The sequence below is a fragment of the Patella vulgata genome, chromosome 6 (assembly GCF_932274485.2).
Source record: "Patella vulgata chromosome 6, xgPatVulg1.2, whole genome shotgun sequence".
Lineage (NCBI taxonomy): Eukaryota > Metazoa > Mollusca > Gastropoda > Patellidae > Patella > Patella vulgata.
Genome location: NC_065884.2, coordinates 65,142,631 through 65,159,791, shown reverse-complemented (window position 1 = coordinate 65,159,791; position 17,161 = coordinate 65,142,631). Strand labels below are relative to the sequence as shown.

The following is a 17,161-nucleotide window of genomic DNA, read 5'->3' as shown; positions in this document are numbered from 1 at the left end:
TACGGCGAGCTTGTGGCATGAGGTGCACGGAACTGTGGGTAATCCACTTATAGAAACATCAATGTTGATTGGTTGATCAAATGTCTGATGTCATCAGGTCAAAAGCCACTCGTGTATAACCTCTAACCTAACGTGACCTCCCAAAATAACTGGTCAGATCTTCATGTAGTGTAGGTCATCGAAAGATTAAAAAAAACAAAAACGAAACGATATATAGATCTGGGCCCTTATTCACGAAAACTTAAACTAAGTTACAACCGAAATTTTAAGAAATACTGCTACTTCATTGGATATATGCAAATTGATTTTACTGGTCAGCCAATCGAATTGCAGTATTTCTTAAAATTTCGATTGTGTCTTAGTTTAAGTTTTCGTGAATAAGGGCCCAGTATTTTAACTAGATTGTTCATGATGAGGTCAGTGTCTAGTTGTATGTATATATATATATATACTGATGTCCAAAAGAAAGTATACACACTAAAAATATGATCAAGTTTTGTTTAGGTTAAAAACATTTGATAAAGCATTACTGAGTTTGTCTCTTGCGTCCAAACTCAGCATTTCTAAGCAAAATAAAAATGTGACACAAATTGACATTCTACCCAAATACCGTATACCATGGAAAAACGACTTTGGTTTATGCAGCACAAAATGCACAGTGTATACTTTCTTTTGGACATTAGTATATATATTACGAAAAACCTAGGTTCCGTGGATAGTTGAATGGAATGCAAAGTAATAGTCTTTAGTGCCGCTGCCCTGGCAAAATTTCCCTTACAGCACACTGTATGGCGTAAGCCCGTCTTCATTAGCCCAGTGGTCCGAAAATTGTTATAAACACATGCGCACTTTGGCTTTTGTAGATTTTTTCTTGTGCCATGCGATGGCTCACCGAGTAGGATGTTGACTCGCTAATACATATATGTAGAGGTCTCGTATTCTATCCCAGTGTTGACCGAGAAAGTTCATCAGGTGTAGGATGGAAGGCCTGGCAAGTGAACATATATAGTAGTTCGGATGGTACAAAAACCAAGAGTCTGTGCGTACACATTAACAATTTGTGTGCATATAAACAAATCCCTGACAGTTAGAATTCGAAATAAGAGTAGGCCGTAGCGCCACTGTCCGGCAAAATTTCCCTCATAGTAAATTGTTAGTATGGGATATGAATTAACATAGGAGCAGAACAGAAGGATGTTAAATTATTTCATTTCATTGTAAAATTATGGATTTATTCTATTACAGCTTGAAGGCGGGAGTCCGACCGACTGACATTGAAGCTTATCATTACCAGTTCAACATTCAGCATAAAGTACATGTAGCAGTTTGATGAATTCTATCTCTTGGAATAGTACATGTAGCAGTTTGATGAATTCTATATCTTGGAATAGTACATGTAGCAGTTTGATGAATTCTATATCTTGGAATGGGAAAACTCACTAAAGCAAAGGACAGTGATTTGGTATTACTCTTTAAATCATTATTATACCGAGAACTGGGCCCCAATACTCTTCGAAACGTCGCCCAAATAAATAAGTAGCTGTTTTTCCATAAGTATGTGTTTTTTGTGTATTGGGCCCCAATAGTTACTCATCTTGTAGATTATTAAAATGTCTTTTCTCCCTTGCACTTTTTGATTATATTTTAGTTAGAATGTCCCAAATTTATGGCAATTACGGTAATTGACTGACAGCAACTAGTAAGATCTCGGGCAAGACTGTCAAGGTCACAACCAGTCGGGCAAGACGATCAGTTTTGCTACCAGTCAAGATAGTCAAGTTTGCTACAATTCAGTCAAGACTGTCAATTTTGCTACCAGTCGGTCAAGACAGTCAATTTTGCTACCAGCCAAGACAGTCAATTTTGCTACAATTCAGTCAAGACTGTCAATTTTGCTACAATTCAGTCAAGACTGTCAATTTTGCTACAATTCAGTCAAGACTGTCAATTTTGCTACTAGTCAGTCAAGACTGATAGATAAGACGGAATCAAGAGCTCTGATACCCTGTACAAGACGTCAGATTAGTGGGCTACTTATCAATTTAATATTAGCCATTTAGATTCTTCCATTTTCCGACATGGTTTCCCCTTGTCAGTGGTGCAGGACGGAGGGCCTGACAAGGACAGCTGTCTAGTCATTCGGATGGGATGAAAAACCGAGGACCCGTGTATACATTTGCATGCAGGTAAAAGATCCCCTGGTAGTTGGAATTCGATATAAGAGTAGGCCATAGTGCCATTGCCCGGGCAAAATTTCCCTCGGGACACTCTATGGCCATCTTCATTAGCCCAGTCGGAGCAGAACAGTAGGATGTTAAACCCCCATTTCATTTCATTTACATTCTTCCATCCCTTCAATATAATCTTCCTTATAATATAATCGGGACACTCTATGGCCATCTTCATTAGCCCAGTCGGAGCAGAACAGTAGGACGTTAAACCCCCATTTCATTTCATTTACATTCTTCCATCCCTTCAATATAATCTTCCTTATTTAACTGGGATACATGTTTTCTCGATGCAAGGACTTGCAACCTCTTTTTCATAAAACTTGTTTGAGTCTGTCTATATATGGTTGATTGCAACAAGGTATCTATAAATATGTTGTTTACTACCGTTGATTGTAATATATGTCTATAAATATGTTTTTTACTACCGTTGATTGTAATAACTTGTCTATAAATACGAACAGATTGACATCAGATACTAATGTATGCAAGTTGAATTTCTCCATTTATGAATGGAATATACTTGATCTATCATCCTTGGTCTTGATTTAACTATCACATATCCTTTACCTATTTATATATACAACTATTTCCTTTATCTGTATATTTGATTTATTTTCAGAAAGGGGTGGGTAGCCCGGGTGGCCAAATGGTTAGTTGTGCACTGTATCATAAGGTCTGTCATTGAGACAACTGGTGTGGTTTCGATTCCCCGGTTGTACATGACAAGGAGTAGGGTCGTCTGTCCCACCTCATGGGTTTTCTCAGGGTCCTCCGGTTTCCTCCTACTACTAAAAACCCCTACGAATTATTGAAATAAAATTGAACTATATGTTAGTCCGGAAATGATCTAGTTTGTGTTGAGTGGATGTTAAACCCCATTTCTCTCTCTTATTTTCAGAAAGACCAGCAGTCAACAGGAAAAATATCCAACTTTTTTAAGGTAAGTGAAATGAAATGAAATGGGGTTTAACGTCCTACTGTTCTGCTCCTATGCTGGGCTAATGAAAACGGGCATACGCCATACAGTGTGCTATGAGGGAAATTTTGCTGGGCAACGGCACTGTCGCCTACTCTTATATCGAATTCCAACTGGCAAGGGATCTTTTACGTGCATTCCAATGTATACACGGGACCTCGGTTTTTCGTCTCATATTGAAGATGGGACATAAGGCACCTGTTACAGACTTTGTCTAGTACATGTTATTGCAGAGCCTACCCAGTTAACATTGATGGTTAGATTTACATATAGATTACGTCATTATGGTTAGATTTTGGTTAGTGTCCAATAATGGTAAAATTTTATGGTTAAATTTACGTTACTTTTAACGTCATAATGGTTATGGTTACTTTTACGTCAGAAAATGACGTAAATCTAACGTGAAAGTTATGATGGTTTTCTAACCAATTTTTGTCACTTTGAATGCTTCTTGATTAAATAACCATACCGGTGTGTGCACATTCTAACAATTGATAAATAGTCGGAATTAAGACATAATATATATGTATTATTGGTGATAATTCTAATGTTAGACATAAGACACCTGTCACGTACATGTTATCACAGAGCCTATACAAGTCTAGACGTAGACACCTGTCAAGTACAAATTATTACACACTGGATACAAGCCTGGACATAGATGTAAGGCACCTAGCTGTCACAAACATTGTCAGTTACAAAGTCAGGATTTGTCAGGTATGTACAATTCCTCTGCTGTGTGATAATTTGTGATTGACAAAGTCAGTGACAATTGCCTTATGTCCAGACTTGATTCACTAATAAAATATGGCTCAGGCAACGATAGCTAACCCACCTTATTCTAAAAATAAACACACTTATATGGATATATTACTTCTGAATTTTATTAACATGCTACGTTTCAAAACACATACAGGCATCGTTATCAAGCAGTTATTTGCTTGATAACGATACCTGTATGTGTATTGAAACGCAGCATGTTAATAAAATTCAGAAGTAGTATATCCATATAAGTGTGTTTATTTTTTAGTGAAATCTATATGTCTTATGAGGACCATATTATTCTCTTTAAAACAGAAAAAAGAACCTGCTAGTCTGTTTACGAAGATTGGAGCCAACAAAAAAAACCTGATCTGTGAAAATATTAAATCAGAAGTTGACAAAATCAAGGAGAAGAAGTCTTCATCTGATCGTCGATCTGCATCAAATTCTACTTGGGCAAAACCGTGTGACAAATTCCAACATAATGAGGCTTATTCCAGTGTTTCTGTCTTAGACATTTCACCAAATTTAAAGTCGAAGGAAATTGCCAAACGAGAGACTGGTCCGTCATGTGCAATTGAGAAAAATGGCACTAAAAATAATGATATAACGCCTACTAAAGTGTACAAAAACAGCACCAAACGGTTAGCGAAAGCCGGAATATCTCCAACTGCTAAGAAAGGCATTCATTCGTCTTTCTCCGAGACTGATGCTAATAAAGATTGTAAACCTTTGAAACGTACACCAGCACCGACGTCCAGTTCTAAAGATATTGTATCGTGCGAGAATGACGATATTCTGTGTGAAATATTAAATGAACTCCATTGTGAAGAGCCTAAAAATAAACAGCTAGTCGAAAAGAAGACGGCATCCAAATGTACTCCGAAAGATGAAAACAGTTTAAGGTAAGTGGAAATTCTGAAATATACTATGTATATAGTATGTGTAGTGTCTGTGACGTCACCAGCCAATCAACCGGATTAAGGTTGTAATTGAAATTTAAAAAAAAAGGGTTTTGGCTTTCGGATAGTTAAACCTTAATAGTTGAATTAATTTAAATCAGATTGGTTTTCACTTGCCATAAAATGGATATAGTAACCATTGGCTATAAGTACACGCAAATAAGATTTTTTCATCTTATGTGGTCTTTAACATCCTGCTTCTTTGCACTGACTGGTTAAGATGCTGGCTCGCTAGTCTGGAGGTTGCGGGTTTGCTCACGGTGTTGGCCGAGACAGTTCATTAGGAATTTCCAGGGTGGTTTCCCCTTATACCACTGAACAGAGGAATTCAAGATCTTTCTAAAAATATATACATTTGTATGAATTACAGGATATATTCTTATCTATATAATTTTCCTAGTTGAAACCCCAAAACAATCCCATGGTTAAAGGATTAAACCCTAATTAGGGTTTCACACTGCGCAGCCAGTGTGAAACACTATTGTTTTTGTTCGGATTCTTATTCTTATTCTTATTCTTATTATTCTTATTGTTATTCTTCTTATTATTATTATTATTATTTTTCCATTTGAGCATATCTCAGAAACTACTTGTCGGATCGATTCGATGTCTTCGGTTTTATTGGGAAAGTGGGTTTGACTTAAATTTTAAAGCTATTTCCAACGTTCTGCGACAATGCGAAATGTCCGAAATTACTGAAGTTGTCGTTTTTCGATATTTTGCCGTAATGTTATCAATAATTGTCTGATTGTAATATTTGATACATTTTGACATAGCCAGAGACAAGGCACATAGCTAAGATTCTTTGGATTTTTTATTTTCGACGAATCTTAGGCGCCAAATTTTGAAAATTTAAATTTTTACAAAAAACTTTTTTATTAATAATTATTTTTATGTGGTATTTTACCATGGGTTAAAGGGTCATCTGATTTGACAAAAAATGTCAACATTTTTTGTCACCGTATTTTTCCTTGGCCCCCCACTGGCTAATTCAGTTTTTCAGCCCTGGATTAATTAATTATTGTTCGATTTGTATAAAACAAAATTCATATGTTCCGCGGTCCAAAATGTCATTTTTTTTGTTACCGGTACATTTTCCTTTCGGCAACGGAAGTAACATAAATTAAGCAAAAACTGCAATTTTGAGAGTTCGGTACCACATTTTGAAAGCAAATATTATTTTTTTCAAATCTGGTATGACTGAAAGGGTTTGCCCTGTTAATGCGCAGAAATCATCGCGCTCAGTTTTTTTAATTTTTATTTCGTTTTCGGATCATTTCGATTTAAAGATGAAAAAGGGTGGAAAAATGAGCTATTCACAACCCATTCAGGCTTTTCATATTTTAAAATATTTCTTCGCAACTTTCATAAACTAGTAGCAATAATCCATACAAAGAGAATGTATGTGAAAATTAATTTGTAATATGAACAGTTGCCGAGAAATGGGCAATTTTGTATGAGTCACTTTTTACGCTAGTTTGCCTGTATAAGAGTCAATTATTATTTGATTTTCATAAAAGTAACACCATTTGATGCGTAATGTCAATTTTAACAAGGTCAAACCAATTTAACATTTCCAATGTCACCGGAAATGACGTAATTTGGGCAAAAATTGTATTTATAACCTTCAAAACCAGTAATTTATTCAAATGAGTCTTATTTGTTTTCTGTTTAAAATTTTGATATTTGATTTCAATCAACTAATAGAATGAACCCAAACGATCATGTAGATATCACAAAATGGTTTCTAACTTGTTCATTTGCGGAGAAATAGACGATTTTCAACAGGTAAATTTTCAAGGTTTTTGGTCCATAAAAGTGTCAATTATTATTCGATTTTCATAAAATTCCCCATGTGTGATACCTAATGCCATTTACGATTTCATACAAGTAATTTAACACTTTTAGTTTACCGGAAGTAACGTCATTGTGGCAAAAACTGTATTTTTAGCCTTCAAAACAGATATTTAATTCAAATGAGTCTGATTTGTATTGTTTTTAAAATTATGATATTTGATTCCAATCAACAAATAGAATGAACCCACACGATCATACAAATACCAAAAAATGGTTTCTAACTTGTACGGTTGCAGAGAAATAGACGATTTTCTACAAGTCACTTTTCAAGGATTTTGGTCTATAAAAGTAGCAAATATTATTCGATTTACATAAAATTTTCACCATGTGATGCCTTATGCTATTTCTGATTTCATGAAACTAATTTAACATTTTCATTATCACCGGAAGTAATGTAATGTTGTCAGGATCACTTACATGTAATGAATGTATACAATGAATTGATATTGCCGGATTTGGTTGATTCTGCATACATAATCTGTTGTTTTGTCTTTTTCTTCTATGTCTTTATTGATATTTATGGTTCGAAGTGTCAGGTACTATTTCACTGATTGAATATTGTTTGTTTTTCAGTAGATCGAAGTCGACACCTGTACCGAGGACTTACAGAGAATCAACTGTACGACCATCGGATCAGTTTAATCGGCATATTGTCATCAATATACAAAGGTAAGTTACCAAAGTGCTATAAATATACGAAGGTTAAAAATTACGAAAGTACATCAATAAATATACAAAGGTTTAAAAGGTTACGAAAGTAATAATACAATGGGGAGTATATAAAGGTTAGAAGGTTACAAAAATACAATAAATATACAAAGGTTTAAAAGGTTACGAAAGTAATAATACAATGGGGAGTATATAAAGGTTAGAAGGTTACAAAAATACAATAAATATACAAAGGTCCAAAGGTTACGAAAGTAAGACAATGGGGAATATACAAAGGTTCAAACCTTACGACAGTACAATAAATATACAAAGGTCCAAAGGTTACGAAAGTAAGACAATGGGGAATATACAAAGGTTCAAACCTTACGACAGTACAATAAATATACAAAGGTTCAAAGGTTATGAAAGTAGTACAATGAGGAATATGCAAAGGTTAGAAGGTTAGCAAATACAATAAATATACAAAGGTTAGAAGGTTAGGAAAGTAAGACAATGAGGAATATACAAAGGTTAGAAGGTTACGAAAGTAATATAACGGGGAATATACAAAGATTAGAAGGTTCCGAAAGTAATACAATGAGGAATATACAAAAGTTCAAACGTTACGACAGTACAATAAATATACAATGGTTCAAAGGTTATGAAAGTAATACAATGGGGAATATACAAAGGTTAGAAGGTTACAAAAGTAATACAATGGGAAATAAACAAAGGTTAGAAGGTTACGTAAGTAGTACAATGAGGAATATACAAAGATTAGAAGGTTACGAAAGTAATACAATGGGGAATACACAAAGATTAGAAGGTTCCGAAATTACAATAAATATACAAAGGTTCAAAGGTTACGAAAGTAATACAATGGGGAATATACAAAGATTAGATGGTTAGCAAATAGTGTAAAAGTATTTAATACGTTGTGTGAAATCTTCCACTCAAATATACCATACACAGATAACTCTATTACAAAATATGAAAGGACTCAGACCACAATAAAGCAACACTAACATTGTGGATCCTGTAGAGGTCATAATTTTATCCGATTTTGATGAAATTTACAATATATGTTTAAATCCCAAAGATTTCGGTTCCTCTCGATATTTACGCATATTGAACCCTAACTTCCTGGATTATGGCCCCCGATTGTGCGAAAAATCACTTTTTTTTAGCTTGTTCTCTGTCCATCTCTTGCAAAGTTAGGCGTATTTTGCATGGCAACCATTTGTTATATATATTTTACAGAAATCCAACTGAAGTTATATTAGATGTTAAATCGGAGAATGATGACGAGATAAAACAATGTATACTTAGAGGTTTTTGGTGAGTATCACAGCATAATATATGCCAGGAAATATTTGTATCGAGTGGAGGTGACCCCCCCCTCTCTCTCTCTCTCTCTCTCTCTCTCTCACATTCGTTTTTAACCCTTTTGCTGTTTGGAGTGGTTGGATGGCCCAATGGTTTAATGTGTGCATATTAGATCAGAAGGTCTGTCATTCTGTCAAGTGACATGGTTTTGATTCTTCGCTTGTATTTGACAAGGTTGCCTGTCCAACCCCGTGTGTTTTCTCTAGATCCTGCGATTTTCTCCTACAGCTAAGACCCCTACACGTAAGGGTATTATTGAAATATAATTTTACCATATGTTAGTCCCGAAATGACCTGGTTTGTTTCTTCAATTCAGTCTACTCTATGAAAACTACATGAAGATATATATCACTGGGGTGAAAGTGTATTTTGTATATTAAAGGTGTGATAGTCATGTTAGTGTGGGAGATATTGTAAATATATTAGTGGGGTATAAAGATGGAGTATATACCGTTGATGATAAGCATGGACTACTTGTTATAAATCCCGATTTCCTTCTATCTGGAACATCCATTGTTTCGTCAGTATTCTGTATGAGAAGGTAAGACTTTTATTATAGTATTCAGCAAACCTAGACATAAGGCACCTGTCACAGATTTTGTCAAGTATAAATTATCACAAATCGTTCATATATACAAGCCTGTACATAGATGTAAGGTACCTAGCTGTCATAAACAGTGTCAGTCACAAAGTCAGGATTTGTCAGGTATGTACAATTCTTCTGTTGTATGATAATTTGTGACTGACAAAGTCTGTGACAGGTGTCTTATGTTCAGGCTTGGTATTCAGATTTCTTACATACCACCTGAAACTTATAGTCTCAGAGCCTGATTTGAATGATATGGGGGTGGGGGGGGGCTGAATGGTTATCACGTGCGTGCTGTATCATAAAGTCAGTCATTGAGTCAACTGGCGTGGTTTTGATTCCCCGGTTGTACGTGACAAGGAGTAGGGTCGACTGTCCAACCTCATGGGTTTTCTCTAGGTCCTCCAGTTTCCTCCTATTGCTAAAGACTCCTACGCGCAAACAATTATGAAAATAAATGTGAACCATATGTTAGTCCCAAAATGACCTAGTTTGTGTCAAGTGGATATTAAACCCCATTTCTCTCTTGAATGAATGAATGATATAGGAATCCGTTGAAAACTACAATATTGTGAAATATAAATCTCTAATTGGAATATCAGTCCAAAAATTGTTCCATTTTGTATTCACAAAGATATAAACTGAAATTCCATCGATCTATGCATCTTCGTATGCAAACAGGACCACCACTGTCTTTGTGTTTTGCAAAATCTAATTAATGGACCTGTTTTTAATCCAATAGAATTGAAACCAGGAGATTATCTAGTGTGGATATTTGGATTTTGTTTTCTTAATTAATTGTTAATCTGATATTTTACTAAAAAATACAAATCACATCACATGTAGTTGATTTAACAAAAGCATCAACACGTTCATCATTGTGCTAATGTTCCACCTACATAGAAATTATAGTGACTTTTGGAACCATACGTGTTTTCTTTCTAAATCTATTTGTAACATTTTTTCTACGCATGGAAACTATAAGTTTAAGATTCTAACTTTATGATAATTAAATTGACTGACAGTTAAGTTCTCCAGGTGGTCATTTTCGCTCCAAGTCAGTCAAAAATGGACAAATATTACTAAAACAAAAGCCCAATTATCTACAAACCATGAAATCTTTACCAAAACTTTTTCTCTTCCTTTTGTTACAGATCTGTTTTAAATGAGAAATTTAAAGTAAGTATAGCAACATAAATATTTTGATTCATAAATACCACTAGATGTGTACAAACATAACTATCATATTTAGACTATCACGTATTGTTTTATGGTCGAGAACTAGACATTAAGTAATATATTGTAACAACAAGAGGACCGTAGGCCCAAGTGTTTTTACAATATATTACACAATGTATTAAGCTTAAACGACTTAAAATACAGACACTCAGCACATTCTTTTACAGTGAAATACGTCACACGAGTCCAATATTTCACTGGTATAAATAATGTACGATTGGCAAGTTGCCCGTACAATTATTTGAAATAATGGTAACCAACATCAAAGGGCGACATCACATCTGTGAATACCGGAAAACACAGGAAAAACACCAAATACCGGAAAACACACTAAATACCGGAAAACACACTAAATACCGGTAAACACCCTAAATACCGGAAAACACATTAAATACTGGAAAAAACCCTAAATAGGTAACCCAGAGCCTGGTCCTCTGTGTGCGGGGGGGTAGGTTTTTCCGGTGTTTTCCGGTATTCAGTATAACATGGTGTTTTTCCGGTAGTTTTCCAGTGTTTTCCGGTATATAGTATAGCCCGTACTAGTGGATGACCCGGTGCTGCACGGGTTGAAAGTAGTATAACCCTGAAACCGGAATCGGTAGGCCAACGCCACATAGCCTATGTTACTACCCGGTCCGAGCTACCTCTATGCACAAAATTCAGTTTCTGGGACATCCCTAGTGTAGCTGCCAACCCTGAAGGAACAGATAAACAAACGACAGTCACAAATATTAGTAATATATTGTTTTTATTTGACTAGGGATGTGATAGTAAGAATGTACATATGTTATATGGTAGTATAATACATTGTTTGTTTCAAAAGGTAAGTGTATTCCTAATTTTTTATATCATGCTAAATTTCTAACAGATAGTCAGTAATAATACTCCACCAAAACTATGATGGCATATTTTAGAGATGAAAATGTATTTTATTGAAACACTATCAGTATTTTAATATTATCACTGGTGCACAGATATTTCAAGCGATATCTAAGACAACCTTAAATTTTTAGAGAGAGGGAGAAATGGGGTTTAACGTCCGCTCAACACAAACTATGTCATTTCGGGACTAACACATTGTTCAATTTTATTTTCAATAATTCACTTGCACGTAGGGGTCTTTAGCAGTGGGAGGAAACCGGAGGACCCGGGTAAAACCCATAAGGTTGGACAGGCGACCCTACTCCTTGTCACGTACATACGGGGAATCGAAACCACACCAGTTAAATTTTAGAGAATTTCAAAACTTTAAATCCAGAGCCCAGAATCTTCAGGTTATCCATGGAGACACCTAGACTCCTGTTAATGTGATGTTAATGAAATGAAATGAAATGGAGTTTAACGTCCCACTTGTCTGCTCCAACTGGGCTTATGAAGACGGGATTACGCCATACAGTGTGCTTTGAGGGAAATTTTGCACGGACAGCGGCACTACGGTCTACTCTTATATCGAATTCCAACTGTCAAGGGATCTTTTACTTGCGCACCAATGTGTACGCAGGACCTCAGTTTTTCGTCCCATCTGAACGACTTCATTGTCCCTTAGCAGGCCCTCTGTCCTACACCACTGACAAGAGGAACCCTTTTCAGAAAATCCTGATGAACTTTCTCGGCCAACGCAGGGATCGAGTACAGGACCTCCAGGTTAGCGTGCCAACGTCTAACTCACTGAACCACTCTGTCTCCTGTGATTTTATTGTCCCTGACTGTATATAACTGAGGGTATTATAGCCTGCCTGTTGTGTTCTAATAACTTTGATAGAAACATTCATCTCTCAGACTTTGTTTCGGGTTGGATGGCCGAATGGTTAGCACGCGCGCGCTGTATCATAAGGCCTTTCATTGAGTCAACTGGTGTGGTTTCGAATCCCCGGTTGTACGTGACAAGGAGTAGGGTCGCCTGTCCAATCTCGTGGGTTTTCTCCGGGTCCTCCAGTTTCCTCCCACTGCTAAAGACCCCTACGCGCAAGCAAATTATTGAAATAAAATTAAAACCATGTTAGTCCGGAAATGATCTAGTTTGTGTCGAGTGGACGTTAAACCCCATTTCTCTCTCTCTCTCTCTCTCTCTCTCTCTCTCTCTCTCTCTCTCTCTCTTCTCTCTCTCTCAGACTTTGTACAATTATTTTTTTCCCAGATTTTGAAAAACATGACTTACAAACAGGAAGAAATTATGGATGCTGCTCAGAATGTTTTGAAACTCAACAAATTTATACATGAAATGTAAGTAGAAATGTTATTTGTGTGAAATAGCTTTATTTAACATCCGCTTCCACCGAGTTGATGTCAGAGACAATTACATGTTATATGTACATAGTATAATCATTTACAATGTGATTAGTGAAAAAAAGGGATTATTAAATATTTATATATATGTACAAAAAAAAAAAAGAATGATGGACAAGATGTTATATAACAAGTACTAATAAAATAAGTACGAATAGGGACACACATCCTACGGTACAACAGAAACATTTGACAAAACAAGCATGAGTACGGACGAGAGAGAGAGAAATGGGGTTTAACATCCACTCGACACAAACTAGGTCATTTTGGGACTAACATATGGTTCAATTCTCTCTCTCTCTCTGTAGAACGGATGACCAAAATACAACGGATGAAGATGACGACAATATACTACAGTACTCTCTCCTTTCCAGGTATAGTCAAGATTCGGATGAAACTGTGGTTTTGAGTGAAATAGAAAAATATATTCCACCTTTACAGAGTTGGGTAAAAAAACACACAGATGCTGATAAAACAAAATACAAGTAAATTCATGTTTTATTTTCTGTTTAGTTCGGGATGTTTGGATGTTTGACGTCATCTCTGTCATCATCCAAGATGGGCATATAGCATGCGACACGCTATCTTGAAATTTTCCATGACATGCTCTTATTTCGATTTTCAACTGACATGGGATCTGTAATGTGTCATCTGACATGGGATCTGTAATGTGTCAACTGTCATGTGATCTGTAATGTGTCAACTGACATGGGATCTGTAATGTGTCAACTGTCATGTTATCTGTAATGTGTCAACTGACATGGGATCTGTAATGTGTCAACTGTCATGGGATCTGTAATGTGTCAACTGTCATGGGATCTGTAATGTGTCACCTATGGGTTACATGGGACCTCATATGATATGAAAAACTACATCATGCTTTTCCTAGCCAAGCCCCCATGCAACACCACTGCCAAATGCAAGCTGGAAAAAAGTCCTGAGTAACTTTCTCGGTCAACACCAGGATCAAAACTAGGACCTCCTGGTTAGTGGGTCAGCGTCATACTCACTGAGTAACCATGACTTACTGAAAACTTGAACGTCACGTGACGTTTGGTATTGTGCTCTCCAGTAAATTTCATACCAAAGATTTAATTTAATTTTCTACTGGATAAAATTTTGTATTTTCAGCTCTACAGAAATCTGTATAAATGATGTTAAAGATATAGAGGAAAATATTTGGTCTCCAAGGTAATAACTTTTAAACATCTCCAAGGTAATAGCTTATAAAACATTTCCAAGGTAATACTTTATAAAACATCTCCAAGGTAACACCTTATAAAACATCTCTAAAGTAACACCTTATAAAACATCTCCAAGGTAATGCCTTATATAACATCTCCAAGGTAACACCTTATAAAACATCTCCAAGGTAACACCTTATAAAACATCTCCAAAGTAATACCATATAAAACATCTGCAAGGCAATGACTTATATAACATCTCCAAGGTAACACCTTATAAAACATCGCCACATAATAGTTATAAAATATCTCTAAGTTAATAGCTTATAAAGATCTCCATGTAATAGCTTATAAGACATCTCCAAGGTAATAGCTTTTAAAACATCGCCTAGGTAACACTTTATATAACATCTCCAAGGTAATAGCTTTTGAAACATCTCCAAGGTAACACCTTATAAAACATCTCTAAGGTAATAGCTTTGAAAACATCTCCAAGGTAACACCTTATATAACATCTCCAAAGTAATACCTTATATTATAACATCTCCAAAGTAACACCTTATAAAACATCTCCTAGGTAATACTTTCTTTATAAAACATCTCTTAGGTAATACTTTATAAAACAACACCTTATAAAACATCTCCAAGGTTATGGCAATAATGTTTTTTTTTACAAAAAGTTTTGTAAGCTTTGTTTATCATGCTGTTAATCCGTGAATTATCACTCAATATATTTTGTATCAATAATATTGTTATCTACTGCCTATTGATCAATGTAGATTATTATTGATAATAAGTAGAGTAGTAAAAAAGTAATTAATATAATAATTTTCTGTGTAATTAAAAATATAAAACAAATTATGAACATTAATGAAGACAGCCATATGACTTGTAGTGTGTTATAAGGGCAGTCTTATTACCTACCCTTCAGCGAATTCCAGGTATCAAGTATTTAATATTTGGCTCTATTTTATGGTTGATATTTTGATATTTTTTATTTTTGATATTTTTGATATATTTTTTATATATTTGATATTTTATGTTTGATATTTTGATATTTGATATTTGATATTTTGATATTTGATATTTGAATAGATATGGTGTTAAAGGAAAGATTGATCTAACAGTACAAGTAAAGGTAATAAACTATCAACTGTAATTACTGTGACATTTGATATGCAAGGTGGTTTGGGGGGTTTCTATGTGGTAGGGAATGTTTGGTAAGGTGTTATAATCCATTGTCATATGGGGGGGTTGGAAAACGAATGGTTAGCACGTGCGCGCTGTATCATAAGACCTGTCATTGAGTCAACTGGCGTGGTTTCGAATCCCCGGTTATACCTGACACAGAGTAGGGACACCTGTCCAACCTCGTGGGTTTTCTCCGGGTCCTCTGGTTTCCTCCCACTGCTAAAGACCCCTACGCGCAAGCGAATTATTGAAATAAAATTAAACCATATGTTAGTCCCGAAATGACCTAGTTTGGGTCGAGTGGAGGTTAAACACACTCTCTCTCTCTCTCATTCTCTCTCTCTCCATTGTTATATGTAACTTTGTGGCTCAGTTAGACATTGGCTCACGAAGCTGGATGTCCTGTATTCGATCCTTGCTTTGGCCAAGAAAGTTAATCAGGATTTCCAACGTGATTCCCCCATGTCATTGGTGCATGACAAGTCCTGGCAAGAACCATTGTATAGTCGTGCAGATGGGACAAAACACCGAAGTCCGGTGTACAAATGGCGGGCATGTAAAAGAACCCTTGGCAGTTGGAATTGGATATAAGAGTAGGCCATAGCGCTGATGTCTGGACAAATATTCCCTCATAGCACGCTGTATGGCGTATGCCAGTCTTCATTTGTGGCTTTTTGGAGTGACCTCATTGGTAGTCTCTGGTTTTCTTGATTTCCTGGGGTCCATGGTGTCAGTGAATTAGAATTGTGTTATGTTTTGGACTGACAATAGTATCCTAATGATGATATTATATTTGTCATTTTGTCATTTCACTATGACAGCCATTGTCATTTTGTCTTGTTACTATGACAGCCATTGTCATTTTGCCTTGTTACTATGACAACCATTGTCATTTTGTCTTGTTACTATGACAACCATTGTCATTTTGTCAAGTCACTATGACAACCATTGTCATTTTGTCCTGTTACTATATACGATATCTGTATAGTTTGTTTTATTTCTTCCCAGATACCATCAGGCAAAAATTCCTACCAGACTAAAACAGTTCCGTTAGAATTGAAAACTGGTCGAACAACTTATTCTGTAGAACACAAAGGACAAGTATATATATATTTATATGAGATAAATGCATTTGTACATACACATACATAATTGTTTTGAAGACTAAAGGGAGATAACTCATACATGATACATGAGGTATCAGACTAGTCAATCTCTCCCCATTGACTTCAATGTTAAATCCATGACATTTCTTGGCCTGTAACCTTTTTCTGAACATTATGATTAACTTAATTTTTATAACCAGAAAGTGCCCTAACATGTCACAATCTTCTGATAAAGATGTTAAAGAAGGTGACCTTTTTGATTTTTAGCTAGGCCTAATTAAACAAATCTCCCTAAATTGGAGAAAAAGAAAATTACTATAAATAGATTTTTATTAGTGCATGAATACATAAATGTTTGAATAAGATCCATGCATTAGTTTCGGTAAATAAACCTAATAAAATTATGTTGCAGACTCAAGGGAGATAATTTATATTTTTACCCAGGTGACACTGTATTCCATGATGAGCTCTGATCGTAGAGATGACCCAGAAGAAGGTTTGTTACTTTATCTAAAAGAACCGTCCATGAAAATGATTCCTGCTAAAAATGAAAACAAAAAAGGTAAGAAGCAGGGACATACATACTCCTCCGTTGTGTTTTGTTTGATTAGATCTAATCCCACTCAAGCACTGCTGTAATGAAAGCAAATTTCTGTTCCAAATTATGACTGGTCAATAGTCCGATTAACAACCAATACATAACTGCATAACAATGTCATTCGGGTTTAAACAGAGCTCCAAATATGT

At 35.6% G+C, this 17,161-nt stretch overlaps 1 protein-coding gene across 1 annotated transcript in view; it reads left to right on the top strand.

Annotated features, from left to right (window-relative positions):
- The first annotated feature begins 1,252 nt into the window (after nucleotides 1-1,252).
- Nucleotides 1,253-17,161, top strand: part of LOC126823324 (DNA replication ATP-dependent helicase/nuclease DNA2) — a 35,028-nt gene continuing 19,119 nt past the window's right edge. Inside the window, exons 1-13 of the mRNA XM_050552089.2 lie at nucleotides 1,253-1,462; nucleotides 4,285-4,874; nucleotides 7,362-7,457; nucleotides 8,697-8,774; nucleotides 9,205-9,363; nucleotides 10,563-10,587; nucleotides 11,408-11,470; nucleotides 12,785-12,870; nucleotides 13,308-13,418; nucleotides 14,065-14,124; nucleotides 15,213-15,255; nucleotides 16,317-16,409; nucleotides 16,859-16,976. Of these exons, the coding sequence (XP_050408046.1) occupies nucleotides 1,427-1,462; nucleotides 4,285-4,874; nucleotides 7,362-7,457; nucleotides 8,697-8,774; nucleotides 9,205-9,363; nucleotides 10,563-10,587; nucleotides 11,408-11,470; nucleotides 12,785-12,870; nucleotides 13,308-13,418; nucleotides 14,065-14,124; nucleotides 15,213-15,255; nucleotides 16,317-16,409; nucleotides 16,859-16,976 (1,558 nt within the window). The 5' untranslated portion in view covers nucleotides 1,253-1,426. The remainder of the gene's footprint in view (nucleotides 1,463-4,284; nucleotides 4,875-7,361; nucleotides 7,458-8,696; nucleotides 8,775-9,204; nucleotides 9,364-10,562; nucleotides 10,588-11,407; nucleotides 11,471-12,784; nucleotides 12,871-13,307; nucleotides 13,419-14,064; nucleotides 14,125-15,212; nucleotides 15,256-16,316; nucleotides 16,410-16,858; nucleotides 16,977-17,161) is intronic.